Source organism: Labrus mixtus, chromosome 3, assembly GCF_963584025.1.
Source record: "Labrus mixtus chromosome 3, fLabMix1.1, whole genome shotgun sequence".
Classification (NCBI taxonomy): Eukaryota; Metazoa; Chordata; class Actinopteri; order Labriformes; family Labridae; genus Labrus; species Labrus mixtus.
The window spans coordinates 18,830,724-18,858,539 of record NC_083614.1 but is presented as its reverse complement, the minus strand read 5'-3'; the positions used below and the strand labels follow the sequence as shown (position 1 = coordinate 18,858,539).

The following is a 27,816-nucleotide window of genomic DNA, read 5'->3' as shown; positions in this document are numbered from 1 at the left end:
CCTTTCAACGGCTTGCCGAATCTGTGTCATCCAACTGTTCCGCTCCTCCTTGGAGGTGGTGTGAATCTCGTACATCTCTGGCTCATTTGAGGAGGCACAGATTAGAAACATGGCTTTCTCCTCATGGGCCACTTCCCTGACAATCAGCTTCTGAAGAGAGATCACTGACGGCTTGTTATCCTGGGGGAAGGAAAAGGAGGAGAGATCGAGAAAGGTTAGCTTTTAAATTGCTGGCACTAAATGTAATTATATCTGAAGAAGGACATTTACAGAGCTGTCATGAAAAAACAGACTCAATTCTGCTCCCACTCACATACTACAGCCCTTATGTGAGTGTTCCTCTTGGATACTCAAATGGGATTCTTAAAAAGTGTCATACTGGTAGATTAAGTACGTAAAAAATACTTACAACTGTAGCAAATACATATCTCTGATCCTTTTCTTGTAGCAAGAGCAACACATCTGATAGAAGCACTGCAAGAATATCTGTAAGGACACATTTACAAATAACACATCAAGACTTCAGACACTTTTTTCATGTTGAATTACTCCTAAACTTTGCAAAGCACAAGAAAATAGTTGTTCTTTTAGTAGACATTGCATACATATATGAACATTTCTACACAGTAAATCAGTAAAGTCTGTTTATACTCTGAGATCTGCATCAATATCCTGAATAATTGTACAGTTTTTTTCATTACTCCTATTGCACATATTTGTATTAATATATGGTATATATTTTATTCTTTTTATTTAATCTGATTTAAGTCCAGTGACAGCAGGAGTACTACATTTATATTAAACTTTTGAGTTCAGTCATACCTTTTAGCCTGCCAGAAGCCGCTTTCCAGTTGACTGTGCCCTCATGCAGCAGCCGCCTCCTCCCCTGTGCCAGGTCCTCCCTGCGAAACACTCGGCCATCTTTGATTTTTCCCAGTGCCTTTGGCTCCATCTTGTTGTGTATGTCTCGGAGTCGAGAACTCTTCTCGTGAAGATTAACAAGCGCGTCAACCTGAACAATGGTGCCTTTAATTAGACCCAGCGCCCGGATCAGATCCTCATTCTCCTCCGTACCAGCTAGAAGCAATATAGAGAGGTTAAAGCAAAAGTGATTTGTCATGAAAAAAATTTATCTAGGATAACAATTCTGAGAATTCTTGAAATCTTCACCTTCAGTGTTGTGTAGAATACGCTCCACTAGTACTGGGTACTTGGTTATGCGCTGTGTCACCAACAGAATACATTCGGTCACTCCTAATCTCCGCACAATGGGCAGGTTGTTAATTCTCTGGAAAAAACAAACAAACAAAGATGGACACTATTTGAATATTTTCCAGACTTAATGTGGTTTTGATTTGCAGTACTACAGAGATTGTGTGGATAAAATCTGACACAAACATCAGAAGCCTGCTCGTGTGGCCTACCCGTATGATGTTTTGGAACTTCTTGTTGTTATGTAGCTGTTCTTTGTAGTAGCTGACAGCCTCTGTGTGGTGACTGCAGAAATCTCCATAGCCATCCTTCATCCTTTCCCCTATTTCACCTGAGAACTGAAGGAAAAAGAACATGTCATCTCTGCCTTTTCTATGCATGTGTGATTTAATTGGACACTTCTATCTGCCTCCTCTTTACCTGTGCGATCAGAATGTCTGCCACTCGGCTGATAGCGTAGTTTCTCTCGTTGGGCGAGACAAGGCTTTCTCGCTGCCGCTCTTTGAGACGCAACAGGAAATGTGTGTGAAGCTCAAGGAGGTTTTCCAGGCGGGGAAACAGACACTCCAGCCTCCCCGAGTCCATCTGGAGGTTCTCCTTCAACTCCCGGAAGTAGACACGCAGCATTATCTTCAGCGTTCGCACATGGTGCATCTCCGTTTGCATCAGCTCTGAGTAGTGACAGAGTAAAAAAGTTAATTTTTCTATTTAAAGTACAGACACTGATAATGCATTTAAAATGTAATGGACACAAAGCATGTGCTTCGTGCCATCCAAACCCTTCATAGTATTGTTCATAGCTCACAAAAATGATCTGATCAATAAGCTACCCATTAATCAATCCATGAGGCATCCTACTGATTGACTGGACAGTGTTAACATGATCTGTGTGACTTAAACTTACCATATATCACATCCTGTCTCTTCACCATTTCTTTAGAGTGCTTCTTTATATACTGCTGGTCGACTGCCAAACTCCATGACTCTGCTTCCAGGTCCTGAGCATCACACTCCAGATCAGCCCGCACTGCTGCATAGTGAGCATCTGAGGAGAGGAGGAAAGGCATGAAGAGCTGGGCTGCATTTTGTCATTATATAACATCGAAGAAAACTAGATGTTTAGTGAACACTCTCTATACTATAACTAAAGATTTCAAAATATTTGTGTGTTTATGTATATATGTTTAAGTTTATCGACAGAAAGGGCCGACTTAGAGAAGTCGAGTTAGAGAAGTCACTAATAACTTATTAGGAATCAGCCAAGGTCAAAATAGTTCACTGCTGACTTAATGTCTCATCTTTTTCGTTTGGCAGGGCTGAAAATAATGAATCAAAAATTGACAAGTGGATATAAACTAAGTATGCTCCTTTCAGACTGACAAAACAGTTAGTATCAGAACTGGGAATCTGGTGCAGTTGATTTTTGTAAGTGGCTTGCTTGTATCATGTTAGCCTGTATCTCTCTCTCCCACACACAGCAGCTTTATGAGAGAGGGTGAGGTCACCCCTGACTTCATTAAACACACTCCACACTCTCTCCTCCCTGGATTTAAAGAAAAACTCCCTGAAGACAAACTATCACTGTTCACTCAGTGAATAATACACCACAATGGTCAGCATGCCAATCAGGACTCCAGCTCAGAGAATAAGGAGCTCCAGCTCCCCTCTGCTGTGTCTGTGTGGCATAACAGAGTGTCTGAGTGTGCAAAACCTGCAGCTTCAGGGACAGACTGTGTGTGATCACAGACATGTATCATGCAGTCAGAGCTTTCCAAGCCAAGCTCCACCTGTGGGAGACTCAGATGCAGGAAGGTAACTTTGGGCAACTCTACCAAACAGTGACAAACCAGGTCTAACCCAGTATGTTCCCAACTGCGCAATGTGTAGATAAACTGAGCACACTTGGGACCCAGTTCACACAGCAATTTTCCGACTCGTCGCTCTGAAATGCTCAATAATCTGTTTGTAGTTTATGGGGAAAGAGTCTGTTTACACATCCAAACAGAGCAGTTAGAACACTGATGTAATGGCAAACTCAAGGAGTCTGTGGGTGCCCAACTCCCACAAGTCATCCCTGAAACAATGCCCCAACTCTGCCTACAAGCTGCTTGGACGCTCTGCATGTTTGGAAGTACTAAACTGTGTGAGAAAGTTTACTCTGTGATGAAGGTGAACAACACCTCACACAGGTGACTCTCACTAAAGCACACACTTCATCCTGAGACAAATGGCTAGGGCAAATGTTCATAAAAGCAGAGTTTCACTTTAATATGTGTTTTCTTTTTCACTTTATCCTGTTATCACAAAGTAGTGAAATATTTGTACATTTTGACTAGACATTTAAATATTTTTATTGTGCTTGATGGAGTTTTTCATGTTAATGAACAAAATATTCTAGATTCAGATTTCTTTCAGAAAAATAATAGTTTACTGCTGGGTTTTTCATACCTGTTTTAAAACTGCCCATTGAGAGGGCGACAACAAATGAAAGATACAGATGTGTCTTTTAAAAAATTACCACTTGTTTGATGTCCATGTGTTGAGTCATACTGATTTTGTAAAAAATGTGTCCGCTCCCAATGTGGTATCAATTGAACAAATCCAGCCCACTACCTAAAATGAGTTTGTCACTCTTTGATCTCTTGTAGACTCTGTCACCACCTTTAAAATGTCTCTATTGGAAACCATTTCAATCCAAACCAGAGCTGTTCAAATTCAAAGTTCTGTCACCTCCTCAGACAACTCACCTTCAACGATGATGGACTCGGTGGTGGAGGGAGCGAGGGAAATTGCGTCTTCGTTGCAGCGTTTTGTCTCATCCATGTCCCCGGGGAGGGATCTGAGGGACGACAACCACATGTCCAAGGTAGCATACATACTAACACTGATAACCCTAAATCCCACTAGCTGCTTGCAGCCTGAACAGCCAACATTTGCACTTAAAGTTTCAAAATATCAATGAATCAAAACTGGACAGAGAACTTTAACCCAGCCAGCTACATTTTCTTATCTGCTTATTGTTGCCCATCATGGCTCCCTAACTTCTGTGCCTGTTTAAACCTCCACTGTGCTTTGTCTGTCTCTCCGTCTACCTTCCCATCTCCCTGCATACTTTTCTTAGAGATGCACAAGACAAAATAGTCCACTTCTGGGAACTGTCTAGACTCAGTTTCAAAAGGCTTTTACACTAGAAAAGACAGCCGGCTTGAGATGTCATCTATAAATACACATCTTATGATAGCATTGAGAAACTAAATATATCCAGTATTAGCATAAAGCAGGTCCTGCAAACATCTACAGAATTATCGATGTAAGAGAAAGAAATCTACTCTTTTCGTGTTTTTCCCACTTCTCAACCCTGAATCTTGTCATTCAGGTGAACACTTTTTAATCTGAACTAGTTGCAAAGAAATAGAAATAAAAAATGTACGTCTTCTGCACCCTATAAGGGCCTTAAGTTGACCACACAGTAACTGACAAGGAAGCTGTACTCACCCTGAGTTGTTGTGGTTACGGAGGCTGTGGCCGAAGCTGGAGGAAGGGCCCGCGTAGGAGCTGATGTTATGGGTGGCAGTCGGCTGAGAGCAAGGTCCCCACTGACTAATGGTCATGCCTGGGGTGATGAGAAAACCTGGGTGGCCATTCAGGGCCTGTGACTGCTCCTGGTCTCTGTCACGTTCTTTTAATGCTGGGAAGGAAATACGAGAGACAGTTGAGCGGAGGAAATGGGAGGATATGCGGGGAGAAGTTGAGGAGAAATGAGCAGAGGATACAGAGAAAAGAGAGTGTGACCGTTGGGGAGTAGAAGAGGAGGAGGAGGAGGATAAAGTGGAAAGTGGATGCTGCCGCGCAAGTCGACCCCAGTTATTTTTCAGCCTATACTGACGCACGGATCGGAGAAATCGGCAGGTGATTAGGTCACGCCGCATCAATACTTGAACATGAACAGAACTGGACAGACCCCCTGTTGAGGAAGAGGAGGATGGTTTTGAAATCCTGCAGCAATCTCTCGAAGCCCCTACGGTTTGGTTAGTGTTTTTTCTAACTGCTAGCTCCATTGTCAAAGCCTCAAAGATAGGAAAAGCAAATATGTTCTGTAGTCCGTCACAGTGTCAGTCAGTAAAGCCAATGAGACGTCTGCTTTTATAATCCCCCCTCTTCATCCTTCTGGTCTATTCTGCTGTTGAAAGCTCTGGAAAAAAAACAACACCACCGCCTCAATAGGTACTGATTGGCCAGAGAAGGGCATGAGGAGAGATGAAGTGTGGCTGGAAGGACTCCAGCTGTTCAAAAGAGAATAACAAACGCTAAAGGAGATTAACTTAAGCTGCCACTACTGCAGCCACTAATGTCTCCTGGGGGTTTGATCACATGTAACAGAGCCTGCTTAAGGATGCAATTAACACTGATTGAAATGTACTAGGGTACAATAATTACTAATAATAATACATCATGTAAGCATGTTTATTTTGAGTCAAATAACCTGAAACTACAAGAATAAAGTAGGAAACTGTTGTAAGAGAGAAATCCTTAATAAATCACCTGACAGTCTTTAACAATGGCTTATCATTACCTCTGCTTATAGCCTGTCAGAGACTTCTCCCTCCCTTGACGCTTGGTGTGTGAGCACACTCACACATACATAGGCACACACACACAAATTAAGAGCAAGTAATAGGATATACAGATATCATGAGATTTTGTCTTTTTAATCCTCTATAAAACACCAGGGAGGCAACCAGCGTTTTAATTCTACAAATTGGGACTTAGCCACCAATTAATCCATCAATGCAGCCCCCTCCTCCATGGATACTGTGGTCAGAGGGATTCACAAAGGGCACATGAACGTTCTGCTTACCAAGCTTGGGAGATCCTGATGAACCAGCCCTTGGCAAAGAGTCTCTCTGTGAAGAGAAATAAAGACAGAAAACATTCTAACAATCTTTCTGAGAGACAGATTAGAAAACATCCAAAAATCACACTCTTTTTCTTTTTCTCTCTCCTAATGGACCTGACTGCTCACATGACCAAGGACTTTGATTAACAGGCAAATCTATCTCAGGCAGATTCATTAGAGTAATCTTCAGTTGTGTTGGTCTTGCGGGGTGAAAAAGAAAATTCTGCACAGCTCTCCCTGCCAAAATTTGATTTAAGCTTCTCCAATGAGGTTTTGTTGCAACATGGAAAGAAGCATAATCCACCTAACAGCTGTGGTTTCAAGCACCCTTAGGGTTTGTTAAATATGAAAACACGTAGCTAGATAAAGATTAAAATCACTTAATTAGCACATTCATCTATAAGTCATTGGCAAATTTTGTTCATTACAATGATCATACTATAATACAGAGTGAATGAAAGAAATGCAACCGAATCCTAATTTTTTTTTTTGCATATAATAAAGTAACAATGCTATGATAGTACACAATCACTTGGGTTACAGCAGTGTGATAACAATCCAAGGGACAATTCCTGGCCATTTTATCAGGTCGATTTTATGAACAATTCTAAATGAATGAAACCTCATGTCAGCACAAGATAGGCCAAGAGGTGACACTCCAACTCTGTGAGGGAACTAAAAAGTCAGCTCTCTGCAGTTAATGAATGATCCCCGTCTCTTTCACTGGAACCAGGATTGCTACCGTTTATTAACCTACACCTCAGAGCACTGGTATCCATATCAGTCCTGAAGAAGTCAGAACGATGCATCCTTTATCTTAAGTCTGTCTTTTTTTCACTCTCAAATTCATTGTCTACTTATCCACAGTTTGACCATGGACATGTGTGTATAATAAGTCGATGAAAGTAGCAGTACAAGGGTGACTTCACATTAGCACAAGTTAGTGTAGAGTTTACCTTATACTTGCTGCTGGTGCAGTCACCCAGCAGAGACTTGCAGCTCTTGTGAACGTTCACAGCACAATCTGAAAAAAACAGGAACAGAGTCAGTGTCGCAATAGATACTGAGTACACTGAGGCAGCCGCCTAGGCCTGTGGGTGGACTAAAAAGACGTGGAACAGTGAATCTGTAAACCCCAATTGAAATTTCAAAACAAACCACATGACGCCTGAAGGCACATTCAAAGTAAGAAAGTGTGAAAGGTGCTGAAACAAACACCTAGAGGCAGGGCTTCTTCAGGCGCCGCTGTGAGCAATTACAATGTCAAGGATTTAGTTGACATGGAAGAACTCTCATCACACATTTAAGAAAGCCTTCTGGCCAATGGCATTGCGGCAATTATAACTCTTATCTGATGAAAAATGTTCAACTGCAACTTTATTTTTTTTTAGGAAGACGAGACGATGTTGAGCTAAAAAGTGATCATTGACTATAAAAACTATGATGACAAATGGTATGATTTGTTATTCATAAACAATATGGAACATGATAGTGGTGGTCAGGATATTCAGAATCCATAATATTTCCTAATTGTGCAACCAATCTGTATGTCATAATACAAGCGGGAGAGAGGAGAGGTGTGTGTGATGGCAGGAAGAGAGCAGGAGGAGCAGATGTGTGTGTGTGTGTGTGTGTGTGTGTGTGTGTGTGTGTGTGTGTGGTTGGCTGTAGAGATAGATATACATACATTACATTGTACATTTATTGTGTTAATCACTCAATTGCAGTTATCAAACACTTGGGGAAAAAATGAAGACTAACTGAATAAGATTTAGGAGAGAAAAGGTTTTCTTAAATAATGACTAAAATGTAATGACTTGTATTGACTTAAACTGGACTAACATGTTTTGTCGTTGACTAAAACTAAATTAAACTTTCAGGGTAAAATGACTAACAAAATGCACATTTTCAAGACTAAATCTAAAGTAGCTGCCAAAATTAACAGGAACTCCCTTTATCTTAGTATTAACTCTCTCTTCTGTCTTTTCTTTTCTTCATGTAGGGAAAACAAGCAACAGATCAGCTTCAGATGAAATTCATGATTATATCTTTGTTGATTAATAGATAAGAGGTTTTTTTTTCAAATGCCGCAGGCACAGAGGTTCTTCCCTCCATGTCCAACTCAATTACTCGACAGAGAAAACAAAACAATCTCTCAGCCTGGCTACATACTGTATAAGGTATGCAACAGAAGCCTTTTCTGAGGGACTAAACAAATGAAGTTATCACTATGCAAAGTCGTATCCCAACCATGCTAGGAAACACCAGGCTGACGTGGACAAGAAAATCATGGCCTTCGATGCAAAACATGTAAGGATGTACGCAAGTGCAGAAATGCATATTAACACTAAAATGAGAGATGCTTGTCTGTATGTCGACGCTGGTCAGTGGAAACAGGCTCGGAGAGTTTAGCAGTCGGATCTCAAGCAGAAACTATTGAAAGCAGACTTCAGCTGACTTCATCAAGGTGTCACTCCATTATGGAAAATATTGTGGTTAAAAAAGACATTAAGAAACAAAGTACGGTAAATACAGTATGTCTCCCCAACACTGCCCCCTTTACATCCCCCATGTTACACAGGTCAGTATGGATCTGACTGCATGTTGACAAAGGCGGTGCTGCAGTGAACAACATACTAGCAACTTCCACTAAGTGCTCTACAGCGTACTGTAAAGGCCTCTATTGCATGTTCCTCTACTATTTGCTGCTACAAAGTTAACAATGACAACAAGCCTTTTTCTTAATAGGTAGGCATGAGGCAGTTGAGACTACAATTATTTTGTGTATATTTGTGCTGGAGTAATAGGGATTAAAGACTAGTTGCATTAATGGTATGATCGTGTGTTCTAGTCTCTTACAACATTTTGTTCATTAAATCACTTGTGATATCTTACCATCCCCCCTTTTTCTGGTAATAAATGAAACACTGCTGGCTGAGCTGAAGGAAAAGAAAAAAGAAACTGGCTTCTGCATGACCTCTGCTGGAACTGGATCCAGCAGAGCTACATAATTCCGGACCAGTGCAGGCCCACTAAATACCAATGAAGACACAGACAGCTCGCAAACCAACATGCAGAATTCCAGGCTGTCTGCCGGCCTTGTCCTTTAACAAGTCATCATTGTCTAATAAAGTTTATTAACGCTTGCAGTGCCTCTTCACCAAAGCCAAAATGCACTGATGCCGCAAGGCTTCCAAAGGCATTAACAAGAACAGGAAAAGAAAAGAGGACCTCGTACATAAGCAGATCTAGATCTAAAAGTGTTGTCGGGGCGCAGATGACCTAACAGTATAGGCGGAGGCGCACGCCATGTGCAGAGGCTATAGTCCTCAAAGCAGGCATCCCAAATTCAAGTCTGACCTGTGGCTCCTTTCCTGCATGTCATTCCCCACTCCCTTTCTCCTGGTTTCCTACTCTTTCCTCTTTCCTATCCAATAAAGGCAAAAAGACCAAAAATAGATCTTGGCGAACAAAAAAAAATCTTTGAAAGCCCTATTCAACTGCCAGTTCAAGGCGAAATAATAACACCCCTTTAGTGTCTCGCCTTCAATCTGAATGTCAGAGAGGGGTTACGTGGAGAGAAATTCATCCCACCTCATTGCCGCCATCGCCAGTACTAACAGAGGTGTTACAGGGAAGAGATGGATCGGAAGAGCCAGCAGGGGAGAACAGCCCTGTGTGTGTGTGTGTGTGTGTGTGTGTGTGTGTGTGTGTGTGTGTGTGTGTGTGTGTGTGTGTGTGTGTGTGTGTGTGTGTGTGTGTGTGTGTGTGTGTGTGTGTGTCTCTGTGGAGCTCCCACTGTTTGTTTTACACACTGTGCTTTCGCAATGCTTTAGCACAATATGAATTCACAGACTGCGACACCAATAGAACATTAAGGAATCAATATGAAACAAAGACGTAAGACAGCAGAGTTTTGTTGCGGCGCTGTCACAAAACTGCAATCTGAAAAAGGCTATTACAACAACATTGCTTGAGGTCATCCCTGGGGAAACCAAAAGTATGCTATTTATGTTTAGGAATGTGGTAATTACACTCAAACTGAATTCAAAAGAATGTTTGCTTGATAGAAATAAAAATATCTTTAAATAAGAAAGAACACTTTTTTTCTGTTTACTGATACCACAAAGCTTATCAGCAATGACTCATTCTAACCTCAGACCACCTTAGTGTTTGGGAAAAGCAATCGGTGTGAAAATATACCAATGACAAACTCGCAAATAAGTCACAAACCGACAGATTTAAAATGAACCCACAGTGCAGCCTTTTGCCCTGTACATAACTGTCTGCAATTGTATTATCAGCTGGACAAAATAGATGAGCATCCACCAGCTCTGCCAGTGGTGAGTGGTGAGATCATTTTTAGCCGTTCTGTTATCATGTCAGCACTCAGCAGTAGCAGTGTGGTTAGTTGCAGCAGCTGATCCACGGGACACTTGGCCTCCATCAAAACCAGCACCACACCCAACATCTGCTGACTGGTTACTTCCCCCATTACACAAGAAACACATACCGGTACGCGTTGTACAGCAGTGTACAGTTTGGTGAGTTAGCCACAAAAAATATTATTTGTTTTTTTTAAGATTTATTTTTGGGCTTTTTGTGCCTTTATTGTAGGGATAGGATAGTGCAGGGATGGGCAACTTTGGTCACAGCAAGGGCCACATTCATTTACTTCTCATTGCCAGGGGGCCAAATTGTAGGATACAAAAAACGACTACAGTCAATTATGTCTCAAATTTAACTCAACATAGACCAGTGATCAAATATTATTATGGACATATTTCTGGTTTTCATGATTTCATGGCAGATTTTGTCATCTTTTCTTCATGTTTTGATGTATAAAAATTGACCTGAGGGCCACATTGAGGGTTGACGAGGGCCGCATGTGGCCCCCGGGCCGCCAGTTGCCCACCCCTGGGATAGTGGATAGAGTCGGAAATCAGGGAAATAAGTCATTTTAAGGATACCTTTCCGATAGAAAAGGACATCTGTCATTAAAAGTAATGATGTAATGATGATGATGTTTGATTTGATTTTTAACTTCTATTTTTATTTGTAATAATTATATTCCCGTCCCCTGTTTTCTTGAGCTGCTGTAATGCACAAATGTCCCCCCCCCCCCACGGGAGATCAATAAAGTTTATCTTTAACCCATGAACACAGAGATTCCTTCAAGTGTTTGTGTCCCGAGGTACACAGAGGACACACACAGAGGCTGTTAGACCTTAAATCTTGTTCAAGGCAAACACCCAGAGAGGCAGGCAGGCAAAGCAGTGATGCATGGAGAAGTGGTGTGCTAACAGGGTGAGATGGGTGAGAGACCCAGAGGCAGCAGAGTGGGCTGTTATGCACCGGCAGACCTGCCAAGCACAATTAGCACCATGTGACCCTGTGAGAGAGGGAGAGAGAGAAGCTCAGTCAAAAGACAAGAGCAAGTAATACAGGAGAGGAAAGCGAGAATTTGACACTCCAGAAGAAGAAGAAGAAGAAAAAACATCTAACACATGGAGGATTGGAGAGTTGCATAATCAGCTGTGTTTGACAATAACGGGTTTGGAGATCATCAAATACTAGAGACATTTATTCACTCAGAAGAGACTCGGCTAATACACAGCAACTCTATCTACCATGTGAATACTGTGACTTCTTAAAGCCCTTTAATGTCCAAGTAACAACCGAACAGCTGACTTCATATAAATAAGTTATCTCCTAGATGCTACGCTTAGCTAGCATCCACCTGTTGAGCTTCACAAGCAAAAATATGAACTACAAGGCAAAACGAGTTAGAACTACAGTGAAGTTTTCAGGAAATAAACAATAGTCTGCTTCACCTCTCGTGTGATTTAACGACAACTCTAAGCTAATTAAAAGGTGCTGACTAAACTCACCTGGTGTTTTTTAGTAGAAGCGGCTGTGCTAAACGAGTTAGCCTTAAGTGGCTAGTGGTTAGCACGTTTTAAGAGTAACTGAGATTTAATTTTTGACCACTTTAAGACAAATAATAGATCAAAGAAGCTTGAGAAGTTGGGTTCAATTGTTAAAAACACACACACAAACACACACACACACAAAACAAAGCCTATAAATTGGCAATGCAAGAAGCTGCTGGTTGGCTATGGTTAGCACTTAGCTGCTAAGCTAAGCGGTCAGGATGCCCGAAAAGTCCATTGAGTGAAACAAACGGGAGTTATCCACCTGATCCCGACATATACATCACAAGCTTACCGTTCAAACAAGACCCGAGTTTATCCGACTGCGTCCACAAGATGCTGTAGTGTGTCCGTCAGATGGATGAATGAGTTCGGCCATTGAGATCAATAACAACAAGAATCCAACATTTTCGGTTTTGTCCAGTTTTGTGCGCTTCTCTCTCTCTGGGAACAATCTCTTCACAAACAGCGCATTCCTCAGGCTGATTCTCGGCTGAATCCGCAGCTCGGGGCTTAAAGGGCCACTCACTTGTTTTCTATTACTTGTGTACATTTACACATGTGTGAACTAACGCATGAAGTGTACAACTTGTTCACTGTTAAGGACCCATGCTTGATGAATGGGATCGTTTCAGAGACATAGACGTGTTAATGGTTTCTGGTTAATGTCTAAAGAAAGTAGTGCAGTCTGAATCATCATGGATGTTTGGGGCTCTGTGTGCCTTGTGAAAACATGCCAGAACAACTTTGTTTAATAAGCAAACTACTAAAATAAAATAAAAAGTCATAGTCTACATAAGCTATACTCTGCCGCCTGACTCTGTTCTTGTCTTGTGAAGTGATAACACTGAATAACTATCTGTTCCTGCTCAGTTGTAAACAGTCCCTTATACTGAGAGCAGTGTCTGTGTCCTTGTTCTTTGTTTTTAACTCTTTTTGTTGATGTGAAATACAACAGACCACATGGCTTAGGAGAAATGGGTCTCCAGTTTACAGTAATGACAAGTTGTCAACCCTAGCCTACAGCAAGGCCGTGCAGCTGATTAGACATCATTTTGTTCCTCATCTGTTTCATGAGGAAATACCCAGTGGAAGTAAAAAAGTATCACTTTAAAATAACTTCTGTCTTGCTCTTACAGAGCCCATGGAAGTTCATCAGAAAAAGTACAAGTTTAACTAATCCTATTATATGATAAAGAAAAAAATAGCTTTTTTATGATTATTGGTACATACTTTACATACTTACAGGACTTAGCATTATCTGTATACTCACACTACATGTTGAAATGTCCTGTACAGGTCTACTAAAAAGCCTTTGGTTGCCTCCAAACAAAGTTGGAACTATACCTTCCAGTAATAGAGTTTATCCAACACACAGAAGACACAAGAAAAGTGAAGAATTGTTCAAGCCAGAGGACCAGAGATGAGACATGCTGTAGATTCACATAGACAACTGATGACGCTAACACATCTGATAACACATCCAAACAAGTGAGATAAATTGTGCAAAAGTGTGACATAACGATGCAGAGTGGAGAAAAAAAAGTGTAAAAATGTCACTGTGTTATGTTATCTAAAGCTTAAGTAGTTGTAATGCCTTTTTAAGAGAACTGAAACAACATCTTCTATTTAACAGAATGATGTGAGAGTAAGCCCCCTTTAACAGGAAGAGCAAACTTTTTTTTAATGGGCTGTTCTTTACATGCTGTTACATGTCACATATATGCCAAAAAATATCTATTAAAAAAAAATTAAGTAAGAAATAGTTAGTTGTGACTAAAAACGAAGTTTACCAAATAATTCATGAATGTGTAATGAGTATTTCCGGTAATAGGTAGTATACATAATTGTTTGTTTGCATGAGTGAATGTCAGTGCTCAAGTGAGCATGCACACTGCAGCATGGGTAAAAATAGATGTGAGTTTGTGTGTGAAAATAGAACAACGGTGCACATGTGTGTTCAGCTGAGAACAAGCATGGGTGTGTGTACACCTGCGGCTGTGGTGTTACTCACTCATGCACTGCAGGCCATGCTTTTTCTGCAGGGTCTTGCTGCACAGTGAGCAGGTGGCACAGCTGGAGAAAGCACCCGGCACCAAATCATGGCTTCTACGCCTTCTGTTGCATACTTTCTCGTTGAGCTCTCTCTCCTTATCCTTCCCTTTTTCTTTTGACTGCTCTTTTTCTCGGTTCTTACCCTGCAGAGACCCAAGGAAAACAAACACAGAAGTTTTAGTATGCAAATATGTGTGTGCTATTTCACTGTGGCACGCTGGGTATGAAATGTCATAACCATGTCAGAAGCAGGATATATAGCACGCATTGTGTAGGTATATTAGTGACTCTGCATTCCCATTATATTAGCTCAATAAAAGCAGGCAGCACGCTATATATTTATGACATAATGAATTTATTGCAGCATTGTGCACTTTGTCTCTGAGTTTACCTTATCTTTATTGAAGGAGCCAGTCATTCTGTTCCTCAGAGAGCTGAGAGTCCTCTTCACTTTTGTGCCTTTCTCCACCTTCTCTGTTCGATCCTCCTCCTCTTCATTCCTAGTTGAAGAGGCCGCAAATTAAATACAAATAATGTCTCCTGCATATTGTATTATTATTGTCTTTGTGCTCTTACTGTTAAAAAAAAATCCAGCTTTTTCCTTTTCGGAAAAAACAAATCGGGAGAGATAATGTGGAATGACATGCGGAAAAGGAGCTGCGACCTAACCGCTAGGCCATCATTGCCTTCATACTTGATATTTGATTTAGAAATCATAACAAATTACTGTAAAGTAGTTTTGTGGAACAGGTTATATTATTAAGTAGGGACAGCTGCATTGTTACATTACATGGGGTTGTTACTATTGGAAGCCAGTTACTGCAAATATAAAACTCTGCTGCTCGCTTACAAAACAGCAACAAAAACGGTTCCTCCTTACCTAAACTCTCTCATCCAGGTCTACAATCCCTCCCGCCCACTACGCTCTGCCAATGAAAGGCGTCTGATCCAACATTCACAACAAGGCCCTAAGTCTCTAACTAGACACTTCTGGTCTGTCGCCCCCCGGTGGTGGAATTAACTTCCAAACTCCATTCCATCTGCAGATTCCCTTTGCACCTTTAAGAAAAAACTAAAGACCCATCTCTTTCAAGAACACCTACGCACTTAATAATATTGATGATGAGGATGATGATTTTGATGATCATGATGTTGGTTAGTGATTGATAATGACAATGACGTTATTTAGGATGGTTTTGATGCTGATTGGAACTCTCAAGATCCGCTGTGGATGTTGTGCTTTGCCTCTGAGCACTGCCTGTCAGCACCTGTGTGTCAGATCAAACTTAAGCAATTTGTTTGCACTTACTGACATTGTCTCCTCCTCTCTAGATTGTTTGTGTTGTTCTTACTCTCTGATGTATGTTGCTTTGGATAAAAGCGTCTGCTAAGTGAATTGTACAATTGTAGAACTGAAAGTATTACTGCATAAAATGTTTTGCCCCTTTTGGTTTTGATCAAGTCCGATAGATTGTTAGCAAAAAAACAGATTCTGCAAGTAAACAACACACACTATTGAGCATGTAATCGCATATATTTTTTTATTTTTTAAATTTTCCTTCCAAACAACCTTAAAGGTTTACTTACTCATTAGAAAGAAACTCGTACCAGGTGACACTTCCTGACTCTTTGGTGTTCCTCTGCTTCGCTCTGTAAAGGAACATTACTGTAAAATGATGTCATTGTGGAAAGCGTAACATTTTTTAAGAGACAACTTCCCAAAATGATAACCATAAAGAAACAAATGAGACTTTTATCACAGCACAAGTGAACAGTGTTGAGAAAAATATATCCTATTTCAGAGTATTACTGTATGTTTGATGAAAAGATTGTTTTCACTGTGTCAGCTCGTTTCATGGCAGGCGATTTTGATGTCAAGAAATACTTTTGTGAAATGAAATAAACCCTATAGTGCTCCCCAGTCTCTTTCCAGGGATAAGGGAACCTTGTGTCAGTGCACATGCACCCAAACGTGCCAAAATCATGCATGGACATACGTGTAAACACACCCAAACAGTGCTCCCCTGCGCAGTCATAATTATCTGGATCTGTTGTTGCTCTTAACACTTGGTGCTTCAGCTCCCCTTCTGTTTACTTACCCATGGTACAGCTTTAGCTCCTGCAGAACTTTCTGTACCTTCAGCCTAAGACAAACAAGACACCAAGGCTGAGTGAGTGGAGAGGAGAGGAGAGGAGCGGAGCGGAGAGGAGCGGAGAGGAGAGGGGGAGAGGAGAGGAGAGGAGAGGAGAGGAGAGGAGAGGCAGAGACTGCTGGGAGCTGGATGTCAAACCACGATTAAGGGACGCATCCTCCCTTGTCTGCTGTGTCCACACAATCACCAGAGCACACATATATTACACATAGACACATATACTAAGGGGCCATCTAGGGAGCTGGGAGAGAGAACTGAAGGAGGAGGAGGTTGCAGACGTATGACATGGAGCAGAAGTGTCAGGAGGGAACAAGGAAAGCCCCTCTGTAACGTGGGAGTAGGAAGGCTGTGCTAGAATAACATGATTTACAACGACAGAACTAACTAAAAAAACAAACCTGCAGGTAAGATGAACAGGATCAGTTCATCAACATTTGTCTACTCTGATTCAAACCAGAGGAGAATTGTTTCTTTTAAGCCTCATTAAACCTGAGCTTCTCAAAATAAATCTCTCTTTTGTATACTTACATATGGCTTTGTCCTTCAGTAGAGTGCAGGTTTTCTTCAGGGTCAAACTCCTCTGCTGCATAAGAGAACAACGAAAGAGGTCAAATGTGATCGAAAAATACACTGAGTGTAAAACACATACAAACAATGTGCTCTACAAGCATGGACACTCTGCCCCACCTCCTGCTGCCCTGGCGGCCTGTTTGGAGGTCTGGACTACTCGGGAGATGTGTGCAGCACGGGAACATTCATCTGTGGCGAGGATCTCTGAGCGTGAGTACAGATGCCTGCCAGACACACCACTTGCCTGGAAACATTGCACAAACAGCAATACAGAAATGTATATTACATGCTCATTTGATTGAATTCACACATTCAAACACATAGTGACACTACCTCTGATGATAACTTTTTCTTACTTTGCCCTTTTTAAGGAAGAATTTTAGTCTACTTCTACCATATCAGTCTGTTTAAACATCACATACGACTAAGAATTTTTTCACTGCTGCTTTAATAACATACTACTGACCCTGGGTCTGTGACAGGAGACCCTCAGTCTGGGACTATCCGTCTCATCTCCAGGACATGCTGTGCAGCTGTAGGTCTCCTGCTGGCTGGGCTGGATGAGATATTTGTGTCTCTCTTCATCATCCTCTCTCTCTCCATCACTGTCAATGTTCATGGTGTCCAGACTCAGTCTGGTGACACAGTAAAGAAACAAATAACTACACAGAGCAGATGATTGACCATGCAATGACATGTATCCAGTAATCAAACCAAATTGTTGAGCAAGAAGCTATGACCTGTGTTTATTCTTGAGCTGCTTTTTCAGTTTCTTATTTTGGTGCCCTGGTCTTGTTCTCACACTAAAGTAAAGGCTGACTGTTTAATTTAAGAAGCTGTAAACAGCCTGTTAAATCACAGGAAACCCTCAGCATGCATTTGTTTTGGAGAGAGACAATGAGCAATGATGCTGAAGAAAATGGTTAAACGTTCAGGTATAATGAAGTGATTTAATCATAACTGATTATATAAATGCAGTTTTGAAGACTAAATTTGACAGTATGAGTGTTATCTGACCTGTTCTGTCCATCTATCCACCTTACCTTCTCCCCAGGTTAATCGGGGACATAGGGACACCCCAGCTGTGCCTCCGAGATGTTGACATGGATCGGACCAGTATAGGAAAGCTGTCCAGGTCTGGCTCTCCCTCTAAATCCATAGTGGCTTTGTCTTTCATTACTTCTGATTCCGTTATTCCTTTTTCTGTTTCCATTGATCCAAATAGTCCATTCAGATTTATGGTCAAGCTAAGTCCCACTGCAGGGCCTGAGGAGTTACCGCTGTCAACGATACAACCTGTTAATAATTTAGGACTTAGCTGTGAGACCACAAAGTTGTGATAAGGTTCCTCCACAGGGTGTGCCGAATACAGGGGAGATACATTGTCCTGAGGAGCGTGTGTGGTCAAAAGAGTTTGTAGAGTTTGGTTGATGGCAGTACTGTCTGTGTTTAGAGAAGCCCGTTGCCCAACAGTGAGGTTTTTGCCCTGAGTGACTGTGGTTATTGTAGATGCAGTAGACTGTGGAGCAGGTATCCCGCCCTCCAGGTCTTTAAAGTACTCCGAGTCTTTGAGGGAAGAGCTGAGGCCCAGTAGATCCTCTACGTTGTCGTTCTCTTCTGCAAAGGGGCAGTCATAGTCACTGACTACTGAACACGCATCCTGCAACTCAAAGAAAGAGGATCCAGTAAACAAGATGCTCTAAACATAATCTACAGGATTATATCAAAGTAAGTAAAAACTAACTCCCAAAAGGTAACTCCTAAATTGGACTGTGAGACCTAAGCAGCAATCTCCTGGGCTGAAAAAAATAAACCATTGCAGAAGTGCCCAAACCTGCAGTTCCTTTTCTGGCCACTTGAGGCTGGCTCCAAAAGTGAGTCAATCCCCATGGAGGTGAATGTCAAAACGCCCAACTTGACATTCAGCAGAAATAAACACGTTTTAACTCTGGTATAGGTTTTGGCCCCTATAGTCCATGTCCCATGTCATCACAACCATGTGGGAGTCAACATTTAACTCACAAGATAAAGTTATTTTTAGGCTTCAAAGTTGAGTGTTATTATGGGAGCGGCCACAGTCTATGCTTAGGCTGTCCTTTGTAAGTGATGCTAACATCAGCATCCTAACAGTTACATAGTCTACAGCCAACTGGCATTATGTTAGACATCTGTAAGAAGACAAGCATGCTACTATTTACCTTTTAAGAAGTTAAAACAAAAATGTTGAGAAAGTGATAAAGCATCTAGGAAGTTATGACGAGAAAATGGCTGTCGATACCTGACCCAAATTATACAGCAATCTGCAAGAGTTCTTGATGGATTTTCAAGTTTAAAACAAAACCAAAAATTAATATACAAAAGAAAAACTTTGGTGATGCTGCTAGCATGCCTAAAACACAAGGAAAACAGGTTGAAATAACAATGATCAAGCTTATAGAGCTTTACCTGGTCTTCATTGTTGGTACCAAAGAAGACATCCTCAGGTATGGAGGCAGGGGACAGTGAGGAAGACGACCCTGTCCCACTGGGAGGTTGGACACCGAGTTGACTACCTGGAGAAGCACAGGTTTGACTGCATGGCTTGCACTCTGACGCTGAAAGATAATGGATGTGATGCTCGTCAGTTACAAAAATCAAATAAATGTAACTTTTCCGTCAAGAAAAACAAAGAAAGGCAGACGTAGCTGAATTTAACAGCTGCACAACACCTGAGTAATCATTTTGAGTGATTTCGGGTTCGGTGGGAGAAAAGCTCAATTACAGCCCCTGCAGCCTCAAATGAAAGCTCCTTCCAATTTCCACTGCCTAAACAGATTCCTGTATTCACTTGATGCCATAAACCACTGTCATCACTGCAAACTGCCTAGTGAGCCAGCTTTATTCTACATGAGAGCTAGAGCTTCACTGAGCCTCCGATGGCTTGAGGACTTGCCTGTGCTAAATAAATCTAAGTACAGTAAGAACATCCTATATGACAGAAATGGACATAAAGACAAATACAGTGTGATCAAAAGTTTGTCAATGTCCTGTTGATGAAAACCCAATTATATTAGTGTCTCACAGCTGAACTGTCTGTGAAGGCTGCTGAGTATAGGTTTGAGCCACATCATGCCCATCTGAGGAGGGAAAGTCATTGCTATGACAGGTTACATAAGACTCATTTCATAAGGGACGTCTCCTGTGAATCCAAGCCTCAGTCTAAGCCTGCCTGGCTCCACAAGGGCTGACTTCATTCTCCTTGAAAAGTTATTTTTTGTTTCTTTGAGAGGGTAAAAGTTCTAAACATAAATAAATAAACAAGCCACACTTATTTGGTTAGCTTTATAAGGTTAGCAACATGTTACATGTTGTTGACAGGCAGTGCTGGCTGATATATGGTAGAATTTAAGTTGCAAGACATTACTGTTATTACTACTTCTACTCTGAGAACTTACAACAAGATGACATTTTAATAATCTTTTGTCTCCTGCTACTCTTTGGTGGCAATTTGTGTTTCCTTGAAATGTACTTTAGCTTGGTTTTGGCTCCAGCTAATACCGTGATGTCATTGTGACGTAGGCCCTAAAAGGTTCTATAGACCTCAGGTATTGATGTATGTTGAGACAATATGCAGGCAGACCACACTCTGAGAACCTGCACTGTATCTGGATATAAAGCAGCAGCACCCTCTTCTTCAGTGCAGCCAGAGGTGCTCTTACATAAACACAAAGACAGACATACTGTAGATCTATTTTCTATATTAATAAATCATCAGAACGGCAGTGTCCCTGCTGGAGGGAGAATTTGTTTGCATCCAAATACCGCTCATGTTAAGTGTAAACTTAGTTGTCGGTAAAAACACTGCAGGGGCTGCTTGATGCTTTCTTGTAGTGCCGCTGTAGCCTTTTATGGTTGGCCTTTCATTTCTGCTAATGCATCACACAAGGATGAAACATCCGTGTGTGTGAGTGTGTGTGTGTAAGCTTGCTCAGGTGTGTGTGTGTGAGTGTGTGTGTGTGTGTGTGTGTGTGTGTCTCCATAATGGTTTGGCACTGTCAGTGCCAGCTATTTTCCACACAGCTTGGCTCCACATAACAAAGGGAGGTCTGCTACTAGAACTAATGACAATAGTCAACCAATAAATCACCAAAATACACTAACACCTCACCTAAATCTTTTAAAATGATTACTCCTTATGTCCACTCAGTATAATAATTTATGCACTATATACAGCTCTTTATGAGTTTGAAAATGGCAGCTTTAATCTTAAGCATATGTCCATAAGTGTAACTTCTGTCTGTGTGGCAGAGGAAGGGATCCCCCTTTTGCTGCTCTTTCTGAGGTTTTACCATTTTTTCCCCCTGTCTTTCGGTGTTTGGAAACTTTTTCCTTTCCAAATAAAGGATCTGGGTGTAGAGGGTGTCAGTTGTCTCATATTTGTTAAGTCCTCTGAGCAACACTTAGGATTTTGGTCTTCATAAAAACGGCTAAAAGCTCCTGTGAGGGACTATACGTTTGTGTTGATTTTGGTCTTTTCTGATTATGAAGTAATGTTTTCTGATTAAAAATCTCATCCCACTTTATTTTAATAGGTAACTTCAGCACTCATTGAGAATCTTTGCTTTGAAATCGTTAAAAACTATTATATGCAATATCATGTCGCTGATGGGTATGTTGACTTTTGTAGGTCTTAAAGACGTATCACTATTCATTTCAGTATGTTTCATGACCAGTTAAAATCTCCTCACAACAGCTTAAACAAAAGCTCTACCAAATAAAATGTTGTACTGAATGATACTGAGCTCAGGAGGATTTTCAAGGTTGAAAAAGTAGTCATCGTTTATAAATACCCCAGTGTTCAAGAGTTTCTGATTTATTTCTTAAAACTTTGTGTTAAACAAATGGAGAAGAACAATTGCAACAAAGCAAACACAATTTTCATTCTATGTAAATGTTCAAGAGGAAATCTTATGTAGAATCATAACTTAAATATGTAACAGTGATTTTGTAGAGTGTAAAGGACAATTGTTTGTGCCATTGTATAGTTAGTGTTTTGATTGACTTCTTCACAGACACATGAACAGGAAATGAGAACACGTGCTCACCGTACTGTGCACACATCTGCTCAGCAACATGGCGATCACAAGAGGAACATGGGCATCATAAGATATGGTCAGTTGATTATTTACAATATGCATGATGAGTTGACACAATGCATGCAGATTTAGAAAAGGTTGTCTAAAGCTTGGAGGAGCTAGTATAAAAAAAACCTTTAAACACACATGCACACTGAGCCAATATAAATCATGATGACAGGATAAAAATCACACATTTTTAAATATCTCAAGTAAAGTTTGACTTCTATGCCCAAGGGATAAAAATGTTTAGGTGATGGTCACAATGACCATTCAGTATCTGATTTGTTCCCTGTTCCCTTTGAGTGAGCCTGTGTTTGTGTGTCTGTGTAAGGCAGATGTTATACGCAGGTGACAAGAGAGAATACAGAGACCGTTAGATCAGAGGTCGAAAGCACACAACAAAAAAACTGTCATCTCACAGATCCCCTTTGATCACAGATTCATCTCTTTCAAAGGATGCTGCTACACAGACACCACTGCTGAAGCGAAACGTTAGCCTCCCCCTCAGTTTCTTTGAATCAAAATTTGAAAAAATAATCCTCTGTAAGAAACAGCATGAAGTAAGAGAGCCAGAGTAATTCAAGTTCTGAACATTATAATGCAAATCATGAAAGAGGGATGAAGAGAAAATATGAGTTGTTGTCTCTAAAATGATGATAAAACTCCCAGTTGTTTTTTTTTAACTGAACTGGGATTTTCTTAACGGATTTACTTGTCTTACCAACACTGCACTGAACATATTAAGAAAACAATACATTTCGGCTTTTAAAGACAGATTAGAGTTACACAACTCAAGTCAGTATTATCACACCATATACAATGTTTTCAATTAACACTGGAAGGGTTCTTTTAAATAGAAATGTAACCTGACATCTGTGCATTCTCTCATCTTGTACAATCGGAGTTATAATGACTCACTGAGTTTTGTCCTCATCTGACATACTGCAACCTCCAATCACCACAAACCCCAATCAGGTCGAAATTAACAACACCCAAAACACATACACCGAGGCCACATCAAGTCCATGACCTTTTCTAGAGCTGCTGCTCTCTTTATACCCAACTTAGTCTTTCCTCTGTGCCATCAAGCAGACCCAAACCACCTGAAGTATAACCAAAATGTCGAAAAATCACATTGTACCTCTTTTAAACGACCATCTCTTCATCCAGAGTTTGGAGAATGATGGCCAGGAGTGGTTAAGAGGAGATTCAGCCATGGCAGCAGAACAGCAGGAAGGCCAGCTGAGACTGGAGCTTGCTCACACTGGAGCTCTGGCACCCAGCGAGAGGAGGAAGGGAGGGGGGCGGGGGGGGGCAAAGAGAGAGGGCAGGACGGGGGAGAGGAGGGACGGAGTGGGGGAGGCGAGAAAGAGTAAGGCAAGAAAGAGGAGGCCTAGCGATTTAGAAATCACCCCCGGAGGAGAGACAAAAAGAACAAGAAAGCAAAAAAGGGGGAGAAAAGTTGACAGGGAGCAAAAAGGAGGAGTGATGGATGACGTACTCCACGGAAAAAGCATTTTGGGCTCCTTCTCAGATGTCTGCGAGTTGTAAGCAGTTCCATCCGAGAGACATCCCCCTCTTAACCCCTCTGAAAGTTTTATTTGAATGAACTATATACGTAAACGGGGCCCAAGAGAAGGAGGGAAAAAATAACATAAATATGTGAAGCAGATTTCTTTCACTTTTCATAAATCTTCTCACCACTCCCTAAACATTATATTTGGAGGGTCCCGGTAAACAATGAGCTAATAACCTGTCTGTATAAGCACTAGTTGTAGCTGCACCTGGATCACCTTCAACAGTAGGCTCATTTGCCAATTGATCAGTTGCAGCAGCCATGTAATTTGCATATTTGAGGTAGTTTTAGGACTTTAATATGCAGAAATGTTACCTGTTTTAGAGAGTCTACTTGTTTTTGTACTGTTACAACATTTCCAACACTGCTAAATGCACTTCAACAGAGCAGGAGGAAGATCAGCCATGGATGTTTGTAGACGCAGCAGTAAACAGAGAAGCAGTAAAGGAAGGTATTGTGTGCTTTAAATGTCTAATTTCTCAATCAACACACAGAAAACAAGAAGGCCTAAAAACAACCAGGGTGTAACTTTTCCATACCAGTTTTAAATGTACTATTGTTTTGAGGAAACAGAGCAGAGACATAAAAGAGAAGGAAGTATACGCAATGAAAGCATAGCGTAAGGATATATTCCGTTTTTTTTTCTTATTCTGAGTCACAGGGGCACAAACTACCACATCCTCTGTGAAGAAGGAACACAAGCAAAGTCTTTTAAAAATGCAAAAACAAACTGTGCAGATGAATGATCACTTCAGAGGAGGGAACATTTCCCCTAGCTGCTTCAGCTTGTAGACACCAGAGCCTGACAGTGGTTGCAACCATTTTGCTTCTTAATTTGCACAAGTGTAACTATGGATGACCATCAAGTTCAGCTCACTGCACATCGAGGGGAAAAGTCTCCTGACTTTCCCACAGACAGAGGAGGCAGTGCACTGGCACGAATAATGCAAGAAGTAATCTATGAAAGGCAGAGTATATCTCACATTTCAAACAGCGATGAAGCATGACGACCACTAACTCAGAACCAAGACAAGCAAAAGAAACTATACTTACATAGAATGATAGATAGGAAAGAGATGGCAGCTTGTAAATCCAGAAACAGTGGAGAAGAGCTGTTTTAAAGTCATTCAGGGCTGACTGTGTTTAGCTGTGTGAACGCCTGTGCCGACCTCACTCTGACAACAGAGAACCAGCTTCCTCTTTTTCTCTTTCTAAACAGCAGAGAAAGATGTGCAGCTGAGCGGCCCACAAAAACATTTTCAAGCATGCTGCTATGAAAAGTGTGGTGGCTGCTTCACACACTGAATAAAGCAGCACCTTAGCACCAATGCCACAAAGTGGAAAACATGTCACTGTGTTACCAGTTAACAGGTCAACACATCATGGATGCATTAATAAATGCATACATTAATGTAAGTTTAATTAATGTGCAAGAATGTTTAAATTTGAGTGTGTGTTTTAGTTTTTTGGGTGAAAATAACTACGAGGTACAAGGTGTGTGTGTGTGTGTGTGTGTGTGTGTGTGTGTGTGTGTACGTGTGAGCGTGCGAGAGACAAGGGGGAGACATGTTGCAATAAAATGAAATGAGAGCACAAACACCAGTCATTGCATTATATTCTTATCTCATAAATCCATTCAGCTTCACTGTAAGTCGTCATGTTCTAGAGAAACAGGAGGTGATGTCTGTGTTTGTGGTTTTTGTCAGAGTCTAACTGCAGCAGTCGCACATCTTGACTTTATGTTTACTGTGTCACTGCCCTGTCTGCTCTTATTCTGAGGTCTGTTTGTGTGAACTCTGAAGATCACGTGAATAAGGTGTCAGGCCTGATGTTTCCATATGACATTTCATTTACAAGCAGCTAATGTGTACCATAAAAGAAAAAGGGACCCTTTAACAATGTGTTGTAGAAATGAGGGAACTTATTATTGTGAGAAGGTGTCATAACATTTGTTGTAAACTTCACTTTTTCCTTGAGGTGTATTTTCATGAACTACGAAATAGATTTTGATTCAAATAATCACGTTTGAGTTGTGTTGATTTTCTTGCTTTTTTTTTTTAATGCATCTTTATGTGGTGTGTTTAATTGTCATGACATGCATTTTCTTTTGATGCCACATAATCATGGAACGCCCAACAGCAAACTCTAAAGATTAGAGTTCTTCACTCTCTTCCAGAGTTTAGGATTTTGATTCCTAGCCACTTTGTTTCAATTTTCTTTGGAATTGACTATAATGTTTGTTGTTGTTTTTGCTTGTAATCTCGACGACATTGGAAATGAGAAAGACCACAATGATCTTAGGCTGCTGGCAGGGGGGGGGGGCAGCTTTTTGTGTCTTCATTGGAGAGATATGACTTTGGACGGAGCCAGGAATGAGGGAGGGAGAGTGGGGAGCAACAGGTCGGATTCAAACCTGAGGACCTCCGTACATGGGGTGCACGCACTAACCACTGCACCACTGCACCACCAGCACCCCCTGACAAGACTGCTCTTGAGCACCCAGGGCATGTGATCTTAACATTTCAGAGGTAAGCAGAAAGGACTCTAGAAGAGTAGCTCACTTGTTTGAAAGAGAATAAAGACTTTTCTGTCTATCTAATTCAATCCACAGGTAAGAAGCGCGAGAAGACACATATTCTCCAATAATTTTATTCATAATTTTAATATAAACAGTTAATTGTTGAATAATTTACACACAGCAAGATTTTATTTTCATATCATTGCAACATTTTCTGTACATGTCACTACTTGGCTCTCCTTTGAAAACATAGAAAAAATAAATTGTCAAGCGTTCATTTAGTCATGGCACATTTTTGATCCTGTACAATATGCATGTATTTCTGTCTCTCTGTGTGTGTGTGTGTGTGTGTTCAATATGTTGATATACATAAAGATAATGGCACATTTGGATCCAGTGTGAGGGATGAAGCGATCTCTGCGGGTTGCGGGTTTTGGACTGTACATACACACATATACACCTGCTGTCTGCATACGCATCGATGTCTCAACATAATGTATACATAACATATTCCAAAAAAAATTAATACATCAGCATATTCATCGGCAATAAATGACATTTATAAAGAGGTATCCTGCAAGACTACACACAGCATTCTGGGGACCACCTATGTGCACTGAGGAGAGAAAGAGGACACAGAAAGGAGGAGGAGGAGGAGGAGGAGGAGGAGGAGGAGGAGGAGGAGGAGCAGCAATCAGAGACAAGAAAGCTGTGATAAAGACTTCAACCAAGGACAACACAGACAGGACTCCATAGATTTCAACAACACACAGCACAGGGAACAGGACAGAGATAAATAGAAGGTATCTGTGTGTAAACTGGAGCAGACCACTGGACTGACAGATGACTCCTAAAACTGAAGAAGAGGCTGCTTTTCCTCAGACTGTCTGTCAACGGTTGATCTCTCCCTAATTGATAACACAAAATCCAACAGGTCATCATCACACTTCTGACAGACAGCACTCACTTCAATCTGAGCCTGAAGGTGGATCACCTTTATGCTGAGCCTTTAGAAGGAACAGTTTCGGAATTAAGTTGGATTGCTCGTATGTCAGTCACATTAATGTCTCAACTAGCTGACTCTTAGCTTAGCTTAGCATAAGGGGAAACTGCTAGCCTGTCTCTTTCCAAAAGTATTAACGATTTCCTGGAAACATTTCTGGACTAACTTATACACTTGTTTCACCTTATTATTGTTTAGGCCCTTTAGATTAAACACACAACTACAATGACATTATTTGACCAATTGTCTGGCAATTTCAAGACGTTTTTTTTCTTACATTTAGGAGTTTTCACATATTAACTTTCCAGTCACCATAATGCTACGGAATCTGGTAGAGAGATTTTAGAACTTTTTGTCAGAGCCACACTCTCAGTTTCTGTCTTTTTATACAAAGCTAAAGCTGATGAGAGGCTGCCACTTATTTTCAATGTCCTCTTTTTTTTTTTTTTTTTTTTACCTCTGAGCAAGAAAACAAATACCGGTAAGCATATTTTCCAAAATGTCTCACCCTCATCCTGAAACATTCTAAACCTAAAGACATACGGTTGTTGAGCATCATTAAAATATTCTTTTTTTCCTTTTTTTTTAGCTTATTAAGGGTTTTATCACTAATGTTTCCTCTTCTTCAAAAAGGATGTGCAGTGGTCTTTCCAGTTTTCACATACAAAATAAAAACACATATGCAAACAAAAACACATCTTTTGTCAGAAACAATTTCATATAACAACATCTGTGACGGGTGACATATCTGTGACACGATAAAAGGCTTTTCGGGTGACATG

General features: G+C 40.9%; 1 protein-coding gene across 2 annotated transcripts in view; it reads right to left on the bottom strand.

The window, feature by feature from the left end:
- Positions 1 to 23,209, bottom strand: part of arhgef18b (rho/rac guanine nucleotide exchange factor (GEF) 18b) — a 39,080-nt gene extending 15,871 nt beyond the window's left edge. Inside the window, exons 1-21 of one of the 2 annotated variants that reach the window (XM_061033545.1) lie at positions 23,079 to 23,209; positions 19,266 to 19,414; positions 17,864 to 18,480; positions 17,287 to 17,455; positions 16,938 to 17,064; positions 16,779 to 16,833; positions 16,197 to 16,241; positions 15,685 to 15,747; positions 14,489 to 14,597; positions 14,057 to 14,240; positions 7,066 to 7,133; positions 6,071 to 6,116; positions 4,708 to 4,900; positions 3,960 to 4,051; positions 2,117 to 2,257; positions 1,633 to 1,883; positions 1,425 to 1,550; positions 1,171 to 1,288; positions 823 to 1,077; positions 410 to 486; positions 2 to 180 (exon numbers count right to left, since the gene is read on the bottom strand). In XM_061033545.1, coding sequence (XP_060889528.1) covers positions 2 to 180; positions 410 to 486; positions 823 to 1,077; positions 1,171 to 1,288; positions 1,425 to 1,550; positions 1,633 to 1,883; positions 2,117 to 2,257; positions 3,960 to 4,051; positions 4,708 to 4,900; positions 6,071 to 6,116; positions 7,066 to 7,133; positions 14,057 to 14,240; positions 14,489 to 14,597; positions 15,685 to 15,747; positions 16,197 to 16,241; positions 16,779 to 16,833; positions 16,938 to 17,064; positions 17,287 to 17,455; positions 17,864 to 18,480; positions 19,266 to 19,414; positions 23,079 to 23,154 — 3,140 coding nt within the window. In that variant the 5' untranslated portion in view covers positions 23,155 to 23,209. The remainder of the gene's footprint in view (position 1; positions 181 to 409; positions 487 to 822; positions 1,078 to 1,170; positions 1,289 to 1,424; positions 1,551 to 1,632; positions 1,884 to 2,116; positions 2,258 to 3,959; positions 4,052 to 4,707; positions 4,901 to 6,070; positions 6,117 to 7,065; positions 7,134 to 14,056; positions 14,241 to 14,488; positions 14,598 to 15,684; positions 15,748 to 16,196; positions 16,242 to 16,778; positions 16,834 to 16,937; positions 17,065 to 17,286; positions 17,456 to 17,863; positions 18,481 to 19,265; positions 19,415 to 23,078) is intronic. The other variant, XM_061033546.1, reaches the window with a different exon arrangement.
- Between the last annotated feature and the right edge of the window lie 4,607 nt (positions 23,210 to 27,816).